General features: G+C 41.4%; 1 protein-coding gene across 2 annotated transcripts in view; it reads right to left on the bottom strand.

Moving 5' to 3' along the window:
* Oseg4 (intraflagellar transport protein Oseg4) overlaps positions 1-18,136 on the bottom strand; it is a 600,898-nt gene that overhangs the window by 169,191 nt on the left and 413,571 nt on the right. For both annotated transcript variants that reach the window (XM_071662283.1, XM_071662291.1), the window contains exon 15: positions 609-787. In XM_071662283.1, coding sequence (XP_071518384.1) covers positions 609-787 — 179 coding nt within the window. The remainder of the gene's footprint in view (positions 1-608; positions 788-18,136) is intronic.

Genomic DNA, 18,136 nt, shown 5'->3' with positions numbered 1-18,136 from the left:
AAACAATCATCCAATATCATTAGTAACGAAACAATCATCCAATATCATTAGTAACGAAACAATCATCCAATATCACTAGTAAAGAAACAATCATCCAATACCATTAGTAACGAAACAATCATCCAATATCACTAGTAAAGAAACAATCATCCAATATCACTAGTAATGAAACAATCATCCAATATCACTAGTAAAGAAACAATCATCCAATACCATTAGTAACGAAACAATCATCCAATATCACTAGTAAAGAAACAATCATCCAATATCACTAGTAAAGAAACAATCATCCAATATCACTAGTAAAGAAACAATCATCCAATATCATTAGTAACGAAACAATCATCCAATATCACTAATAAAGAAACAATCATCCAATACCATTAGTAACGAAACAATCATCCAATATCACTAGTAAAGAAACAATCATCCAATATCACTAGTAATGAAACAATCATCCAATATCACTAGTAAAGAAACAATCATCCAATATCACTAGTAAAGAAACAATCATTCAATATCATTAGTAACGAAACAATCATCCAATATCAGTAGTAAAGAAACAATCATCCAATATCACTAGTAAAGAAACAATCATCGAAAATTACCAAAGCCTTGGGTGAGGGTTCTCATCAATGAAGGCTGCTGCATCCTTAATTGAAACCTTCTCAAGAAGGTCACGAGTATCCCGAAGACTCTTCACCTCTAGAGTAAGCAAGTGGTCTGTGGTAGGAGATTCAGGCTCACGCATCACTTCATCAAGAAGAACTGCGTGGATCTCCAAGTCCTGTTAAATAATAATTCTTAAAATGATGAAATCAAAAATACTTTGACCACACACCCATTTAGCACATTACAATTCAATTACACAAAACTACTTTAAATAGACCAAAATATTTTATCAATTTATTATACTTTGTCGCTGTCTCCCGCGTTAGCGAGGTAGCGCAAGGAAACAGACGAAAGAATGGCCCAACCCACCCACATACACATGTATATACATACACGTCCACACACGCACATATACATACCTATACATCTCAACATATATATATATATATATATATATATATATATATATATATATATATATATATATATATATATATATATATATATATATATATATAAATTGGAGCGATGTGGTATACCGGGGTTGACGTGCTGTCAGTGGATTGAATCAAGGCATGTGAAGCGTCTGGGGTAAACCATGGAAAGCTGTGTAGGTATGTATATTTGCGTGTGTGGACGTATGTATATACATGTGTATGGGGGGGGTTGGGCCATTTCTTTCGTCTGTTTCCTTGCGCTACCTCGCAATACGCGGGAGACAGCGACAAAGTATAAAAAAAAAAAAAAAAAAAATATATATATATATATATATATATATATATATATATATTATTTATTTATTTATTTTATTATACTTTGTCGCTGTCTCCCGCGTTTGCGAGGTAGCGCAAGGAAACAGACGAAAGAAGTGGCCCAACCCACCCCCATACACATGTATATACATACGTCCACACACGCAAATATACATACCTACACAGCTTTCCATGGTTTACCCCAGACGCTTCACATGCCTTGATTCAATCCACTGACAGCACGTCAACCCCGGTATACCACATCGCTCCAATTCACTCTATTCCTTGCCCTCCTTTCACCCTCCTGCATGTTCAGGCCCCGATCACACAAAATCTTTTTCACTCCATCTTTCCACCTCCAATTTGGTCTCCCTCTTCTCCTCGTTCCCTCCACCTCCGACACATATATCCTCTTGGTCAATCTTTCCTCACTCATTCTCTCCATGTGCCCCAAACCACTTCAAAACACCCTCTTCTGCTCTCTCAACCATGCTCTTTTTATTTCCACACATCTCTCTTACCCTTACGTTACTCACTCGATCAAACCACCTCACACCACACATTGTCCTCAAACATCTCATTTCCAGCACATCCATCCTCCTGCGCACAACTCTATCCATAGCCCACGCCTCGCAACCATACAACATTGTTGGAACCACTATTCCTTCAAACATACCCATTTTTGCTTTCCGAGATAATGTTCTCGACTTCCACACATTCTTCATGGACCCCAGAATTTTCGCCCCCTCCCCCACCCTATGATCCACTTCCGCTTCCATGGTTCCATCCGCTGCCAGATCCACTCCCAGATATCTAAAACACTTCACTTCCTCCAGTTTTTCTCCATTCAAACTCACCTCCCAATTGACTTGACCCTCAACCCTACTGTACCTAATAACCTTGCTCTTATTCACATTTACTCTTAACTTTCTTCTTCCACACACTTTACCAAACTCAGTCACCAGCTTCTGCAGTTTCTCACATGAATCAGCCACCAGCGCTGTATCATCAGCGAACAACAACTGACTCACTTCCCAAGCTCTCTCATCCCCAACAGACTTCATACTTGCCCCTCTTTCCAAAACTCTTGCATTTACCTCCCTAACAACCCCATCCATAAACAAATTAAACAACCATGGAGACATCACACACCCCTGCCGCAAACCTACATTCACTGAGAACCAATCACTCTCCTCTCTTCCTACACGTACACATGCCTTACATCCTCGATAAAAACTTTTCACTGCTTCTAACAACTTTCCTCCCACACCATATATTCTTAATACCTTCCACAGAGCATCTCTATCAACTCTATCATATGCCTTCTCCAGATCCATAAATGCTACATACAAATCCATTTGCTTTTCTAAGTATTTCTCACATACATTCTTCAAAGCAAACACCTGATCCACACATCCTCTACAACTTCTGAAACCACACTGCTCTTCCCCAATATATATATATATATATATATATATATATATATATATATATATATATATATATATATATATATATATATATATATATACACACACACAGACATATACATATATACACATGTACATAATTCATACTGTCTGCCCTTATTCATTCCCATCGCCACCCCGCCACACATAAAATGAAAACCCCCTCCCCCGCATGTGTGCAAGGTAGTGCTAGGAAAAGACAACAAAAGCCCCATTCGTTCACACTCAGTCTCTAGCTGTCATGTATAATGCAGACCAAAATAAGAAAAAAAAAATCATCTAAAACTGTATAGCTGGTACTTTACCATTCAAAGTAAAGTAGTACCTGTTATCTTTAATGCTATTTCCAGTTAGTGAATCATGGACAAAATAAAATCAAGACATCATTCTTATGTATCCTTAACCAGGACTTCATGCAAATTAGATTTAAACTTAATCTTATCTACTCTGCACTCTACATGTCATCCAGTGAGACTTACATCTTAGACCTACAAGCACCCACAAGATTTACCATGATAGCATGGAAACATGGAGTGCTCTCTGCATGTCTTGCTTATTGAATTGTACTGTTTCTTTCCACTACCAATCCTCTTGTATAACTGTCCATTCATGCTAGTCTTCATTATACTGCTACTAGTGAGACATTTCACAATGGTTCTTTTCATCACTTTCTCATACACTCTGATTATTGGTAATGTCAGACTAATTGGTCTATATTGCTTTGGTATTACTTTCGATCCTGCTTTATGTAGGGGTGTTACATATGCCATTATGTGTCTATATGCTAAACAAGAATGATCCATCCTTTGCCTCAAGTGTCATCTTTTTTGGAAAATGTAAGTGGGATACCATCAAGTCCTTGTGGTGAGTTCTCTTTAAGTTGCAAAACTGAATTAGTCATATCCCATCCATTATATTATCGCAGTGATTGAAGCCACTTTAGATACTTCATGTACCCACACTGTGGCACTTTTCCATAAATTCTCAAAACATTCTAATATCAAATTTTGGTTTTACCATTCCAAAAAGCTATGGCTTTTTCTGAGGAAAATGGCATGTATATATCAATATAGGTAAACAATACTTAAGTGTGTGGTGACCTTATCAAATGATCAAATGTTCAAAGTGCAACAACACATGATGCATGATGTATCTCTCCTTATGGCATGACATATACACGTATCACCATGCAATGCGTGTGGGGGGAGGTGGTTGTCATTTCATGTGTGGCGGGGTGGTGACGGGAATGAACAAGGGCAGCAAGTATGAATTATATATATATATATATATATATATATATATATATATATATATATATATATATATATATATATATATATATATATATATTTTTTCTTTCTTTTATACTATCCGCCATTTCCCGCATTAGCGAGGTAGCGTTAAGAACAGAGGACTGGGCCTTTGTGGAATATCCTCACCTGGCCCCCCTCTGTTCCTTCTTTTGGAAAAAAAAAAAAAAAAAAATGCATATGAACGTGCACCTTCATAGAACATACAAACCTCCAACAGCCAGGATCGAACCCGGGTTCGATCCTGGCTGTTGGAGGTTTGTATGATATATATATATATATATATATATATATATATATATATATATATATATATATATATATATATATATATATATATATATCCCTGGGGATAGGGGAGAAAGAATACTTCCCACGTATTCCCTGCGTGTCGTAGAAGGCGACTAAAAGGGGAGGGAGCGGGGGGCTGGAAATCCTCCCCTCTTGTTTTTTTTTAATTTTCCAAAAGAAGGAACAGAGAACGAGGCCAGGTGAGGATATTCCCTCAGAGGCCCAGTCCTCTGTTCTTAACGCTACCTTGCTAACGCGGGAAATGGCGAATAGTATGAAAGAAAAAGATATATATATATATATATATATATATATTTTTTTTATTTTTTTTATTATACTTTGTCGCTGTCTCCCGCGTTTGCGAGGTAGCGCAAGGAAACAGACGAAAGAAATGGCCCAACCCCCCCCCCCATACACATGTATATACATACGTCCACACACGCAAATATACATACCTACACAGCTTTCCATGGTTTACCCCAGACGTTTCACATGCCCCGATTCAATCCACTGACAGCACGTCAACCCCAGTATACCACACCGCTCCAATTCACTCTATTCCTTGCCCTCCTTTCACCCTCCTGCATGTTCAGGCCCCGATCACACAAAATCCTTTTCACTCCATCCTTCCACCTCCAATTTGGTCTCCCTCTTCTCCTTGTTCCCTCCTCCTCCGACACATATATCTTCTTGGTCAATCTCTCCTCACTCATCCTCTCCATGTGCCCAAACCACTTCAAAACACCCTCTTCTGCTCTCTCAACCACGCTCTTTTTATTACCACACATCTCTCTTACCCTTACGTTACTCACTCGATCAAACCACCTCACACCACACATTGTCCTCAAACATCTCATTTCCAGCACATCCATCCTCCTGCGCACAACTCTATCCATAGCCCACGCCTCGCAACCATACAACATTGTTGGAACCACTATTCCTTCAAACATACCCATTTTTGCTTTCCGAGATAATGTTCTCGACTTCCACACATTCTTCAAGGCCCCCAGGATTTTCGCCCCCTCCCCCACCCTATGATCCACTTCCGCTTCCATGGTTCCATCCGCTGCCAGATCCACTCCCAGATATCTAAAACACTTCACTTCCTCCAGTTTTTCTCCATTCAAACTCACCTCCCAATTGACTTGACCCTCAACCCTACTGTACCTAATAACCTTGCTCTTATTCACATTTACTCTTAACTTTCTTCTTCCACACACTTTTCCAAACTCAGTCACCAGCTTCTGCAGTTTCTCACATGAATCAGCCACCAGCGCTGTATCATCAGCGAACAACAACTGACTCACTTCCCAAGCTCTCTCATCCACAACAGACTTCATACTTGCCCCTCTTTCCAAAACTCTTGCATTTACCTCCCTAACTACCCCATCCATAAACAAATTAAACAACCATGGAGACCTCACACACCCCTGCCGCAAACCTACATTCACTGAGAACCAATCACTTTCCTCTCTTCCTACACGTACACATGCCTTACATCCTCGATAAAAACTTTTCACTGCTTCTAACAACTTTCCTCCCACACCATATATTCTTAATACCTTCCACAGAGCATCTCTATCAACTCTATCATATGCCTTCTCCAGATCCATAAATGCTACATACAAATCCATTTGCTTTTCTAAGTATTTCTCACATACATTCTTCAAAGCAAACACCTGATCCACACATCCTCTACCACTTCTGAAACCACACTGCTCTTCCCCAATCTGATGCTATGTACATGCCTTCACCCTCTCAATCAGTACCCTCCAATATAATTTACCAGGAATACTCAACAAACTTATACCTCTGTAATTTGAGCACTCACTCTTATCCCCTTTGCCTTTGTACAATGGCACTATGCACGCATTCCGCCAATCCTCAGGCACCTCACCGTGAGTCATACATACATTAGATAACCTTACCAACCAGTCAACAATACAGTCACCCCCTTTTTTAATAAATTCCACTGCAATATCATCCAAACCTGCTGCCTTGCCGGCTTTCATCTTCCGCAAAGCTTTTACTACCTCTTCTCTGTTTACCAAATCATTTTCCCTAACCCTCTCACTTTGCACACCACCTCGACCAAAACACCCTATATCTGCCACTCTATCATCAAACACATTCAACAAACCTTCAAAATACTCACTCCATCTCCTTCTCACATCACCAATACTTGTTATCACCTCCCCATTTGCGCCCTTCACTGAAGTTCCCATTTGCTCCCTTGTCTTACGCACTTTATTTACCTCCTTCCAGAACATCTTTTTATTCTCCCTAAAATTTAATGATACTCTCTCACCCCGACTCTCATTTGCCCTTTTTTTCACCTCTTGCACCTTTCTCTTGACCTCCTGTCTCTTTCTTTTATACATCTCCCACTCAACTGCATTTTTTCCCTGCAAAAACCGTCCAAATGCCTCTCTCTTCTCTTTCACTAATACTCTTACTTCTTCATCCCACCACTCACTACCTTTTCTAATCAACCCACCTCCCACTCTTCTCATGCCACAAGCATCTTTTGCGCAATCCATCTCTGATTCCCTAAATACATCCCATTCCTCCCCCACTCCCCTTACTTCCATTGTTCTCACCCTTTTCCATTCTGTACTCAGTCTCTCCTGGTACTTCCTCACACAAGTCTCCTTCCCAAGCTCACTTACTCTCACCACCCTCTTCACCCCAACATTCACTCTTTTTTTCTGAAAACCCATACAAATCTTCACCTTAGCCTCCACAAGATAATGATCAGACATCCCTCCAGTTGCACCTCTCAGCACATTAACATCCAAAAGTCTCTCTTTCGCACGCCTGTCAATTAACACGTAATCCAATAACGCTCTCTGGCCATCTCTCCTACTTACATAAGTATACTTATGTATATCTCGCTTTTTAAACCAGGTATTCCCAATCATCAGTCCTTTTTCTGCACATAAATCTACAAGCTCTTCACCATTTCCATTTACAACACTGAACACCCCATGTATACCAATTATTCCCTCAACTGCCACATTACTCACCTTTGCATTCAAATCACCCATCACTATAACCCGGTCTCGTGCACCAAAACCACTAACACACTCATTCAGCTGCTCCCAAAACACTTGCCTCTCATGATCTTTCTTCTCATGCCCAGGTGCATATGCACCAATAATCACCCATCTCTCTCCATCAACTTTCAGTTTTACCCATATTAATCGAGAATTTACTTTCTTACATTCTATCACGTACTCCCACAACTCCTGTTTCAGGGGTACTGCTACTCCTTCCCTTGCTCTTGTCCTCTCACTAACCCCTGACTTTACTCCCAAGACATTCCCAAACCACTCTTCCCCTTCACCCTTGAGCTTCGTTTCACTCAGAGCCAAAACATCCAGGTTCCTTTCCTCAAACATACTACCTATCTCTCCTTTTTTCACATCTTGGTTACATCCACACACATTTAGGCACCCCAATCTGAGCCTTCGAGGAGTATATATATATATATTATCCCTGGGGATGGGGTTGAAGGAATGCTTCCCACGCATTCCTCGCGGGTCTTAGAGGGCGACTAGAGGGGACGGGAGCGGGGGGGGGGCCAGAAATCCTCCCCTCCTTGTAATTTTAACTTTCTAAAAAATGGGAAACAGAAGGAGTAACGCGGGGAGTGCTCACCCTCCTCGTAGACTCAGATTGGGGTGTCTAAATGTGTGTGGATGTAACCAAGATGTGAAAAAAGGAGAGATAGGTAGTATGTTTGAGGAAAGGAACCTGGATGTTTTGGCTCTGAGTGAAACGAAGCTCAAGGGTGAAGGGGAAGAGTGGTTTGGGAATGTCTTGGGAGTAAAGTCAGGGGTTAGTGAGAGGACAAGAGCAAGGGAAGGAGTAGCAGTACCCCTGAAACAGGAGTTGTGGGAGTACGTGATAGAATGTAAGAAAGTAAATTCTCGATTAATATGGGTAAAACTGAAAGTTGATGGAGAGAGATGGGTGATTATTGGTGCATATGCACCTGGGCATGAGAAGAAAGATCATGAGAGGCAAGTGTTTTGGGAGCAGCTGAATGAGTGTGTTAGTGGTTTTGATGCATGAGACCGGGTTATAGTGATGGGTGATTTGAATGCAAAGGTGAGTAATGTGGCAGTTGAGGGAATAATTGGTATACATGGGGTGTTCAGTGTTGTAAATGGAAATGGTGAAGAGCTTGTAGATTTATGTGCTGAAAAAGGACTAGTGATTGGGAATACCTGGTTTAAAAAGCGAGATATACATAAGTATACATATGTAAGTAGGAGAGATGGCCAGAGAAAGTAATTGGATTACGTGTTAATTGACAGACGCGCGAAAGAGAGACTTTTGGATATTAATGCGCTGAGAGGTGCAACTGGAGGGATGTCTGATCATTATCTTGTGGAGGCTAAGGTGAAGATTTGTATGGGTTTTCAGAAAAGAAGAGTGAATGTTGGGGTGAAGAGGGTGGTGAGAGTAAGTGAGCTTGGGAAGGAGACTTGTGTGAGGAAGTACCAGGAGAGACTGAGTACAAAATGGAAAAAGGTGAGAACAATAGAAGTAAGGGGAGTGGGGGAGGAATGGGATATATTTAGGGAATCAGTGATGGATTGCGCAAAAGATGCTTGTGGCATGAGAAGCGTGGAGGTGGGTTGATTAGAAAGGGTAGTGAGTGGGGGGATGAAGAAGTAAGATTATTAGTGAAAGAGAAGAGAGAGGGATTTGGACGATTTTTGCAGGGAAAAATGCAATTGAGTGGGAGATGTATAAAAGAAAGAGACAGGAGGTCAAGAGAAAGGTGCAAGAGGTGAAAAAGAGGGCAAATGAGAGTTGGGGTGAGAGACTATCATTAAATTTTAGGGAGAATAAAAAGATGTTCTGGAAGGAGGTAAATAAAGTGCGTAAGACAAGGGAGCAAATGGGAACTTCAGTGAAGGGCGCAAATGGGGAGGTGATAACAAGTAGTGGTGATGTGAGAAGGAGATGGAGTGAGTATATTGAAGGTTTGTTGAATGTGTTTGATGATAGAGTGGCAGATATAGGGTGTTTTGGTCGAGGTGGTGTGCAAAGTGAGAGGTTTAGGGAAAATGATTTGGTAAACAGAGAAGAGGTAGTAAAAGCTTTGCGGAAGATGAAAGCCGGCAAGGCAGCAGATTTGGATGGTATTGCAGTGGAATTTATTAAAAAAGGGGGTGACTGTATTGTTGACTGGTTGGTAAGGTTATTTAATGTATGTATGACTCATGGTGAGGTGCCTGAGGATTGGCGGAATGCGTGCATAGTACCATTGTACAAAGGCAAAGGGGATAAGAGTGAGTGCTCAAATTACAGAGGTATAAGTTTGTTGAGTATTCCTGGTAAATTATATGGGAGGGTATTGATTGAGAGGGTGAAGGCATGTACAGAGCATCAGATTGGGGAAGAGCAGTGTGGTTTCAGAAGTGGTAGAGGATGTGTGGATCAGGTGTTTGCTTTGAAGAATGTATGTGAGAAATACTTAGAAAAGCAAATGGATTTGTATGTAGCATTTATGGATCTGGAGAAGGCTTATGATAGAGTTGATAGAGATGCTCTGTAGAAGGTATTAGGAATATATGGTGTGGGAGGCAAGTTGTTAGAAGCAGTGAAAAGTTTTTATTGAGGATGTAAGGCATGTGTACGTGTAGGAAGAGAGGAAAGTGATTGGTTCTCAGTGAATGTAGGTTTGTGGCAGGGGTGTGTGATGTCTCCATGGTTATTTAATTTGTTTATGGATGGGGTTGTTAGGGAGGTGAATGCAAGAGTTTTGGAAAGAGGGGCAAGTATGAAGTCTGTTGTGGATGAGAGAGCTTGGGAAGTGAGTCAGTTGTTGTTCGCTGATGACACAGCGCTGGTGGCTGATTCATGTGAGAAACTGCAGAAGCTGGTGACTGAGTTTGGTAAAGTGTGTGAAAGAAGAAAGTTAAGAGTAAATGTTAATAAGAGCAAGGTTATTAGGTACAGTAGGGTTGAGGGTCAAGTCAATTGGGAGGTAAGTTTGAATGGAGAAAAACTGGAGGAAGTAAAGTGTTTTAGATATCTGGGAGTGGATCTGGCAGCGGATGGAACCATGGAAGCGGAAGTGAATCACAGGGTGAGGGAGGGGGCGAAAATCCTGGGAGCCTTGAAGAATGTGTGGAAGTCGAGAACATTATCTTGGAAAGCAAAAATGGGTATGTTTGACGGAATAGTGGTTCCAACAATGTTGTATGGTTGCAAGGCGTGGGCTATGGAGTTGTGCGCAGGAGGATGGATGTGCTGGAAATGAGATGTTTGAGGACAATGTGTGGTGTGAGGTGGTTTGATCGAGTAAGTAATGTAAGGGTGAGAGAGATGTGTGAAAATAAAAAGAGCGTGGTTGAGAGAGCAGAAGAGGGTGTTTTGAAATGGTTTGGGCACATGGAGAGAATGAGTGAGGAAAGATTGACCAAGAAGATATATGTGTCGGAGGTGGAGGGAACGAGGAGATGTGGGAGACCAAATTGGAGGTGGAAAGATGGAGTGAAAAAGATTTTGTGTGATCGGGGCCTGAACATGCAGGAGGGTGAAAGGCGGGCAAGGAATAGAGTGAATTGGATCGATGTGGTATACTGGGGTTGATGTGCTGTCAGTGGATTGAATCAGGGCATGTGAAGCGTCTGGGGTAAACCATGGAAAGTTGTGTGGGGCCTGGATGTGGAAAGGGAGCTGTGGTTTCGGGCACTATTGCACGACAGCTAGAGACTGAGTGTGAACGAATGGGGCCTTTGTTGTCTTTTCCTAGTGCTACCTCGCATACATGTGGGGGGAGGGGGATGGTATTCCATGTGTGGCGAGGTGGCGATGGGAATGAATAAAGGCAGACAGTGTGAATTGTGTGCATGGGTATATATGTATGTGTCTGTGTGTGTATATATATGTGTACATTGAGATGTATAGGCATGTATATTTGCGTGTGTGGACGTGTATGTATACACATTGTGTATGGGGGTGGGTTGGGCCATTTCTTTCGTCTGTTTCCTTGCGCTACCTCACAAACGCGGGAGACAGCGACAAAGCAAAATAAATAAATAAATAAAATAAATATATATATATATCTTTGTATGTATACATAGGTATAGGTTGAAATGTACAGGTATGTATATGTGCATGAGTGGACGTGTATATATAAACATTTGTATGTGGGTGGGTTGGGCCATTCTTTCGTCTGTTTCCTTGTGCTATCTCGCTAATGCAGGAGACAGCGACAAAGTATAACAAACATAATAAATAAATATCCCTGGGGATAGGGGAAAAAGAATACTTCCCACGCATTCCTCATGTGTTGTAGAAGGCGACTATAGGGGACGAGAGCAGGGGGCTGGAAACCCTCCCCTCCTTGTATTTTACCTTTTTAAAAGGGGAAACAGAAGAAGGAGTCACGCAGGGGGTGCTCATCCTCCTCAAAGGCTCAGATTGGGGTGTCAAAATGTGTGTGGATGTAACCAAGATGAGAAAAAAGGAGAGATAGGTAGTATGTTTGAGGAAAGGAACCTGGATGTTTTGGCTCTGAGTGAAACGAAGCTCAAGGGTAAAGGGGAAGAGTGGTTTGGGAATGTCTTGAGAGTAAAGTCAGGGGTTAGTGAGAGGACAAGAGCAAGGGAAGGAGTAGCACAATTCCTGAAACAGGAGTGGTGGGAGTATGTGATAAAGTGTAAGAAAGTAAACTCTAGATTGATATAGGTAAAGCTGAAAGTGGATGGAGAGAGAGATGGATGATTATTGGTGCATATGCACCTGGGCATGAGAAGAAAGATCATGAGAGGCAAGTGTTATGGGAGCAGTTGAGTGAGTATGTTAGTAGTTTTGATGCACGAGACCAGGTCAAAATGATGGGTGATTTGAATGCAAAGGTAATGTGGCAGTTGAGGGAATAATTGGTGTACATGGGGTGTTCAGTGTTGTAAATGGAAATGGTTAAGAGCTTGTAGATTTATGTGCTGAAAAAGGACTGGTGATTGGGAATGCCTGGTTTAAAAAGAGAGATATACATAAGTATACACATGTAAGTAGGAGAGATGGCCAGAGAGCTTTACTGGATTACGTGTTAATTGATAGGTGCGCAAAAGAGAGACTTTTGGATGTTAATGTGCTGAGAGGTGCAACTGGAGAGATGTCTGAACATCTTGTGGAGGCGAAGGTGAAGATTTGTAGAGGTTTTCAGAAAAGAAGAGAGAATGTTGGGGTGAAGAGAGTGGTGAGAGTAAGTGAGCTTGGGAAGCAGAGTTGTGTGAGGAAGTATCTGGAGAGGTTGAGTACAGAATGGAAAAAGGTGAGAACAAAAGACATAAGGGGAGTGGGGGAGGAATGGGATGTATTTAGGGAATCAGTGATGGTTTGCACAAAAGATGCTTGTGGCATGAGAAGCGTGGGAGGTGGCCAGATTAGAAAGGGTAGTGAGTGGTGGGATGAAGAAATAAGATTATTAGTGAAAGAGAAGAGAGAGACATTTGGACAATTTTTGCAGGGAAATAATGCAAATGAGTGGGAGATGTATGAAAGAAAGAGGCAGGAGGTCAAGAGAAAGGTGCAAGAGGTGAAAAAGAGGGCAAATGAGAGTTGGGGTGAGAGAGTATCATTGAACTTAAGGGAAAATAAAAAGATGCTATGGAAGGAGGTAAATAAAGTGCGTAAGACAAGGGAACAAATGGGAACTTCAGTGAAGGGGGCTAATGGGGAGGTGATAACAAGTAGTGGTGATGTGAGAAGGAGATGGAGTGAGTATTTTGAAGGTTTGTTGAATGTGTTTGATGGTAGAGTGGCAGATATAGGGTGTTTTGGTCGAGTTGGTGTGGAAAGTGAGAGGGTTAGGGAAAATGATTTGGTAAACAGAGAAGAGGTAGTAAAAGCTCTGTGGAAGATGAAAGCCTGCAAGGCAGTGGGTTTGGATGGTATTGCAGTGGAATTTATTAAAAAAGAGGGTTACTGTATTGTTGACTGGTTGGTAAGGTTATTCAATGCATGTATGACTCATGGTGAGGTGCCTGAGGATTGGTGGAATGCTTGCATAGTGCCATTGTACAAAAGCAAAGGGGATAAGAGTGAGTGCTCAAATTACAGAGGTATAAGTTTGTTGAGTATTCCTGGTAAATTATATGGGAGGGTATTGATTGAGAGGGTGAAAGCATGTACAGAGCATCAGATTGGGGAAGAGCAGTGTGGTTTCAGAAGTGGTAGAGGATGTGTGGATCAGGTGTTTGCTTTGAAAAATGTATGAGAAATACTTAGAAAAGCAAGTGGATTTGTATGTAACATTTATGGATCTGGAGAAGGCATATGATAGAGTTGATAGGGATGCTCTATGGAAGGTATTAAGAATATATGGTGTGGGAGACAAGTTGTTAGAAGCAGTGAAAAGTTTTTATCGATGATGTAAGGCATGTGTACTTGTAGGAAGAGGAAAGTAATTGGTTCTCAGTGAATGTTGGTGTGTGGCAGGGGTGTGTGATGTCTCCATGTTTGTTTAATCTGTTTATGGATGGGGTTGTTAGGGAGGTGAATGCAAGAGTTTTGGAAAGAGGGGCAAGTATGCAGTCTGTTGTGGATGAGAGGGCTTGGGAAGCGAGTCAGTTGTTGTTCGCTGATGATACAGCACTGGTGGCTGATTCGTGTGAAAAACTGCAGAAGCTGGTGACTGAGTTTGGTAAAGTGTGTGAAAGAAGAAAGCTGAGAGTAAATGTGAATAAGAGCAAGGTTATTAGGTAGAGTAGGGTTGAGGGACAAGTCACTTGGGAGGTAAGTGTGAATGGAGAAAAACTGGTGGAAGTGAAGTGTTTTAGATATCTGGGAGTGGATTTGGCAGTGGATGGAACCATGGAAGCGGAAGTGAATCATAGGGTGGGGGTGGGGGGAGTGCTGGGAGCGTTGAAGAATGTGTGGAAGTTGAGAACATTATCTCGGAAAGCAAAAATGGGTATGTTTGAAGGAATAGTGGTTCCAACAATGTTATATGGTTGCGAGGCATGGGCTATTGATAGAGTTGTATGGAGGAGGGTGGATGTGCTGAAAAGGAGATGTTTGAGGACAATATGTGGTGTGAGGTGGTTTGATCGAGTAAGTAATAATAGGGTAAAAGAGATGTGTGGTAATAAAGTGTGGTTGAGAGAGCCGAAGAGGGTGTTTTGAAATGGTTTGGTCACATGGAGAGAATGAGTGAGGAAAGATTGACCAAGAGGATATATGTGTCAGAGGTGGAGGGAACGAGGAGAAGTGGGAGACCAAATTGGAGGTGGAAAGATGGAGTGAAAAAGATTTTGAGTGATCGAGGCCTGAACATGCAGGAGGGTGAAAGGCGTGCAAGGAATAGAGTGAATTGGAACGATGTGGTATACCGGGGTCGACATGCTGTCAATGGATTGAACCAGGGCATGTGAAGTGCCTGGGGTAAACCATGGAAAGTTCTGTGAGGCCTGGATGTGGAAAGGGAGCTGTGGTTTCAGTGCATTATTACATGACAGCTAGAGACTGAGTGTGAACGAATGTGGCCTTTGTTGTCTTTTCCTAGCACTACCTCCTGCACATGAGGGGGGAGGGGGTTGTTATTTCATGTGTGGCGGGGTGGCGATGGGAATGAATAAAGGCAGACAGTATGAATTATGCACATGTGTACATATGTATATGTATGTGTGTGTATATATATGTATATATTGAGATGTATAGGTATGTCTATGTGCGTGTGTGGACGTGTATGTATATACATATGTATGTGGGTGGGTTGGGCCATTCTTTCGTCTGTTTCCTTGCACTACCTTGCTAATGCGGGAGACAGCGAGAAAGCAAAATAAATAAATAAATAAATAAATAAATAAATAAATATCACTTTGAAATCATGTTATGATATCCAATAAATATGCTTCATTATCCTTATATGTTTATAGGCATCACTGGATTCTACCTGTTGATAAAAGGGAGTATAATCTCATAAAAGAACTTCTTAATCCAAATGAGTCCATCATTTTTCTGCAATTGGAAACAGCACAGCCTTGAAGCTGCAGGAGCTTCTTTAAATAAAGGGATCCTGGGCTCATAAAATGAAAAACATACATCCCTAGGGACAAGGGAGAAAGAATACTTTCCACATACTCCTTACATGTTGTAGAAGGCAACTAAGAGGCATGGGAGTCTGGAAATCCACCCCTCCAGATCTTACTTTTCCAAAAGAGGGAACAGAGAATGGGACCAAGTGAGGATTTCCCCTCTAAGGCTCAGTCCTCTGTTCTTGACACTACCTCGGTAACACAGGAAATGGCGAATTTGTATAAAAAAATGGAATGTATTTAGGGAAGCAATGATGGCATGTGCTAAAGATGCATGAGAAAAGTGGGAAGGTGGGATAATTAGAAAGGGTAATGAGTGGTGGGATGAAGAAGTAAAGTTGTTAGTGAACGAGAAAAGTGAGGCATTTGAGCGATACTTTCAAGAAAGAAATGCAAATGAATGGGAGATGGATATGAGAAAGCGACAGGAGGTCAAGATGAAGGTGCAAGAGTTGAAAAAGAGGGCAAAAAAGAATTGGGGTGAGAGAGTATCATCAAACTTCAGGAAGAATTAAAAGATGTTTCAGAAGGAGGTAAATAACATGTGTAAGACAAGAGAACAAGTGGGAACATTGGTGAAGGGGGCAAGAGGAAGTGATAACAGGTAGTGATGAAGTGAGTATTTTGATAGTTTGTTGAAAGTGTTTGATGAAAATGTCAGTTGTAGGGTGTTTTGGTCAAGGTGATGTGCAAAGCGAGAGAGTCAGGGATAGTGGTTTGGTGAAGAGAGAAGAGGTGGTGAAAGCCTTGCAGAAGATGAAATCCAGCAAGGTGGCAGGTTTGGATGGTATTGCAGTTGAATTTATTAAGAAAGGGGATGGCTGTGTCATTGATTGGTTGGTAAGGATATTCACTGTATGTAAGGATCATGGTAAAGTGCCTGAGGATTGGCAGAATGCATGTATAATGCCACTGTACAAAGGCAAAGGGGATAAAGGTGAGTGTTCAAACTACAGAGGCATAAATTTGTTGAGTATTCCTGGAAAATTGTATGTGAGGGTATTGATTGAGACGGTGAAGGCATATACAGAGCATCACATTGGGAAGCAGTGTGTTTTCAGAAGAGGTAGAGGATGTGTGGATCAGGTGTTTGCTTGAAGAATGTATGTGAAAAATACTTGGAGAAACAGATGGATTTGTATGCGGCATTTATGGTCTGGAGACAGCATATGACAGGGTTGACAGAGATGCATCATGGAAGGTCTTAAGAGTATACAGTGTGGGAGATAAGCTGCTAAAAGCAGTAAGAATTTTTCATCAAGGGTGTACTGTATGTGTACAAGTAGGAAGACAGGAGAGTGATTGGTTCCCAGTGAAGGTTCAGTCTGGGGTAGGGGTGTGTGATGTCCCCATGGTTGTTTAATTTGTTTATGGATGGGGTGGTTAGGGAGGTAAATGCAAGAGTTTTGGAAAGTGGGGCAAAAATTCAGTTTGTTGGGGATGAGAGGGCCTGGAAAGTGAGTTAATTGTTGTTTGCTGATGATACACCACTGTTGGCTGATTCAAGTGAGAAATTGCATAAGTTTGACTGGGTTTGTGAAAGGAGAAAGTTGAGAGTAAATGCAAATAAGAGCAAGGTTATTAGGTTCAGCAGGGTTGTGGGACAAGTTAGTTGGGATATAAATTTGAACGGAAAAAAATTGGAGGAAATGAAGTGTTTTCAATATCTGGAAATGGACTTGGCAGCGAATGGAACCACGGAAGCAGAAGTGAGTCATAGGGTGGGGTTGGGGGCAAACGTTCAGGGAGCAATGAAGAACATGTGGAAAGATAGAACATTATCTCAGAGAGCAAAAATGGGTATGTTTGAAGGATTAGTAGTTCCAACAATATTATATGATTGCAAGCTATGGGCTATAAATAGGGATGGGTGGAGGGGGTGGATGTGTTGGAAATGAAATGTCTGAGGACACTATGTGGTGTGAGGTGGTTTGATCCTTCCATCTCCACTTTAATTTCCTCCATTTTCATATTCCTTCCACTTTAGACATATATATCTTCTCTGTAGGCCTTTCATTACTCAGTCTTGCCATGTGCTCAAACTATTTCAGCACAACCTCTTCAGCTCTGTCATACATACTCTACTCTTACTACCACACCTCTTTTATCCAGTCATTTCTTATTCAATCAACCCTCATCACACAACATAATGAATTCAAATATTTCATTTCCAAAATATTCACCCTATCCTTTACATTTGTGTCTCTAGCCCATGCCTCACAAACACAAAACACCAACAGGATTGCTATACCATCAAACATACCCAGCTTTGCATTTAATGACAGTAACCTCTCTTTCAATACATTCATCAGTGCACCCTCATCCACCCTATGGCTCAATACAGCTCCCATGGTTCCATTCACTGTAACATCAACTTCTCGGTAACTAAAAAAATTCCTCTTCCTCCATAGTCTCTCCATTCAAACTCACTCAAAATAACCTCTCTTTTTTACTGATAAAAATCCTTGCTTTTCGTAATGTTTGCTCTCAACTTTGTCCTTTCAAACTTTATTCCAAACTAAGACACCAACTTTTGCAATTTCTCACTTGAATCTGCTACCAGCACCGTATCATCAGCAAATAACATATAATCTACCTCCCATGCCCCCCTCTCAGCCCCAGCAGACTGCATGTCT

This window comes from Panulirus ornatus, chromosome 1, assembly GCF_036320965.1.
Source record: "Panulirus ornatus isolate Po-2019 chromosome 1, ASM3632096v1, whole genome shotgun sequence".
NCBI classification, from domain to species: domain Eukaryota; kingdom Metazoa; phylum Arthropoda; class Malacostraca; order Decapoda; family Palinuridae; genus Panulirus; species Panulirus ornatus.
Note: the sequence above shows the minus strand (reverse complement) of the source record. Positions and strands in the feature narration are given on the sequence as shown.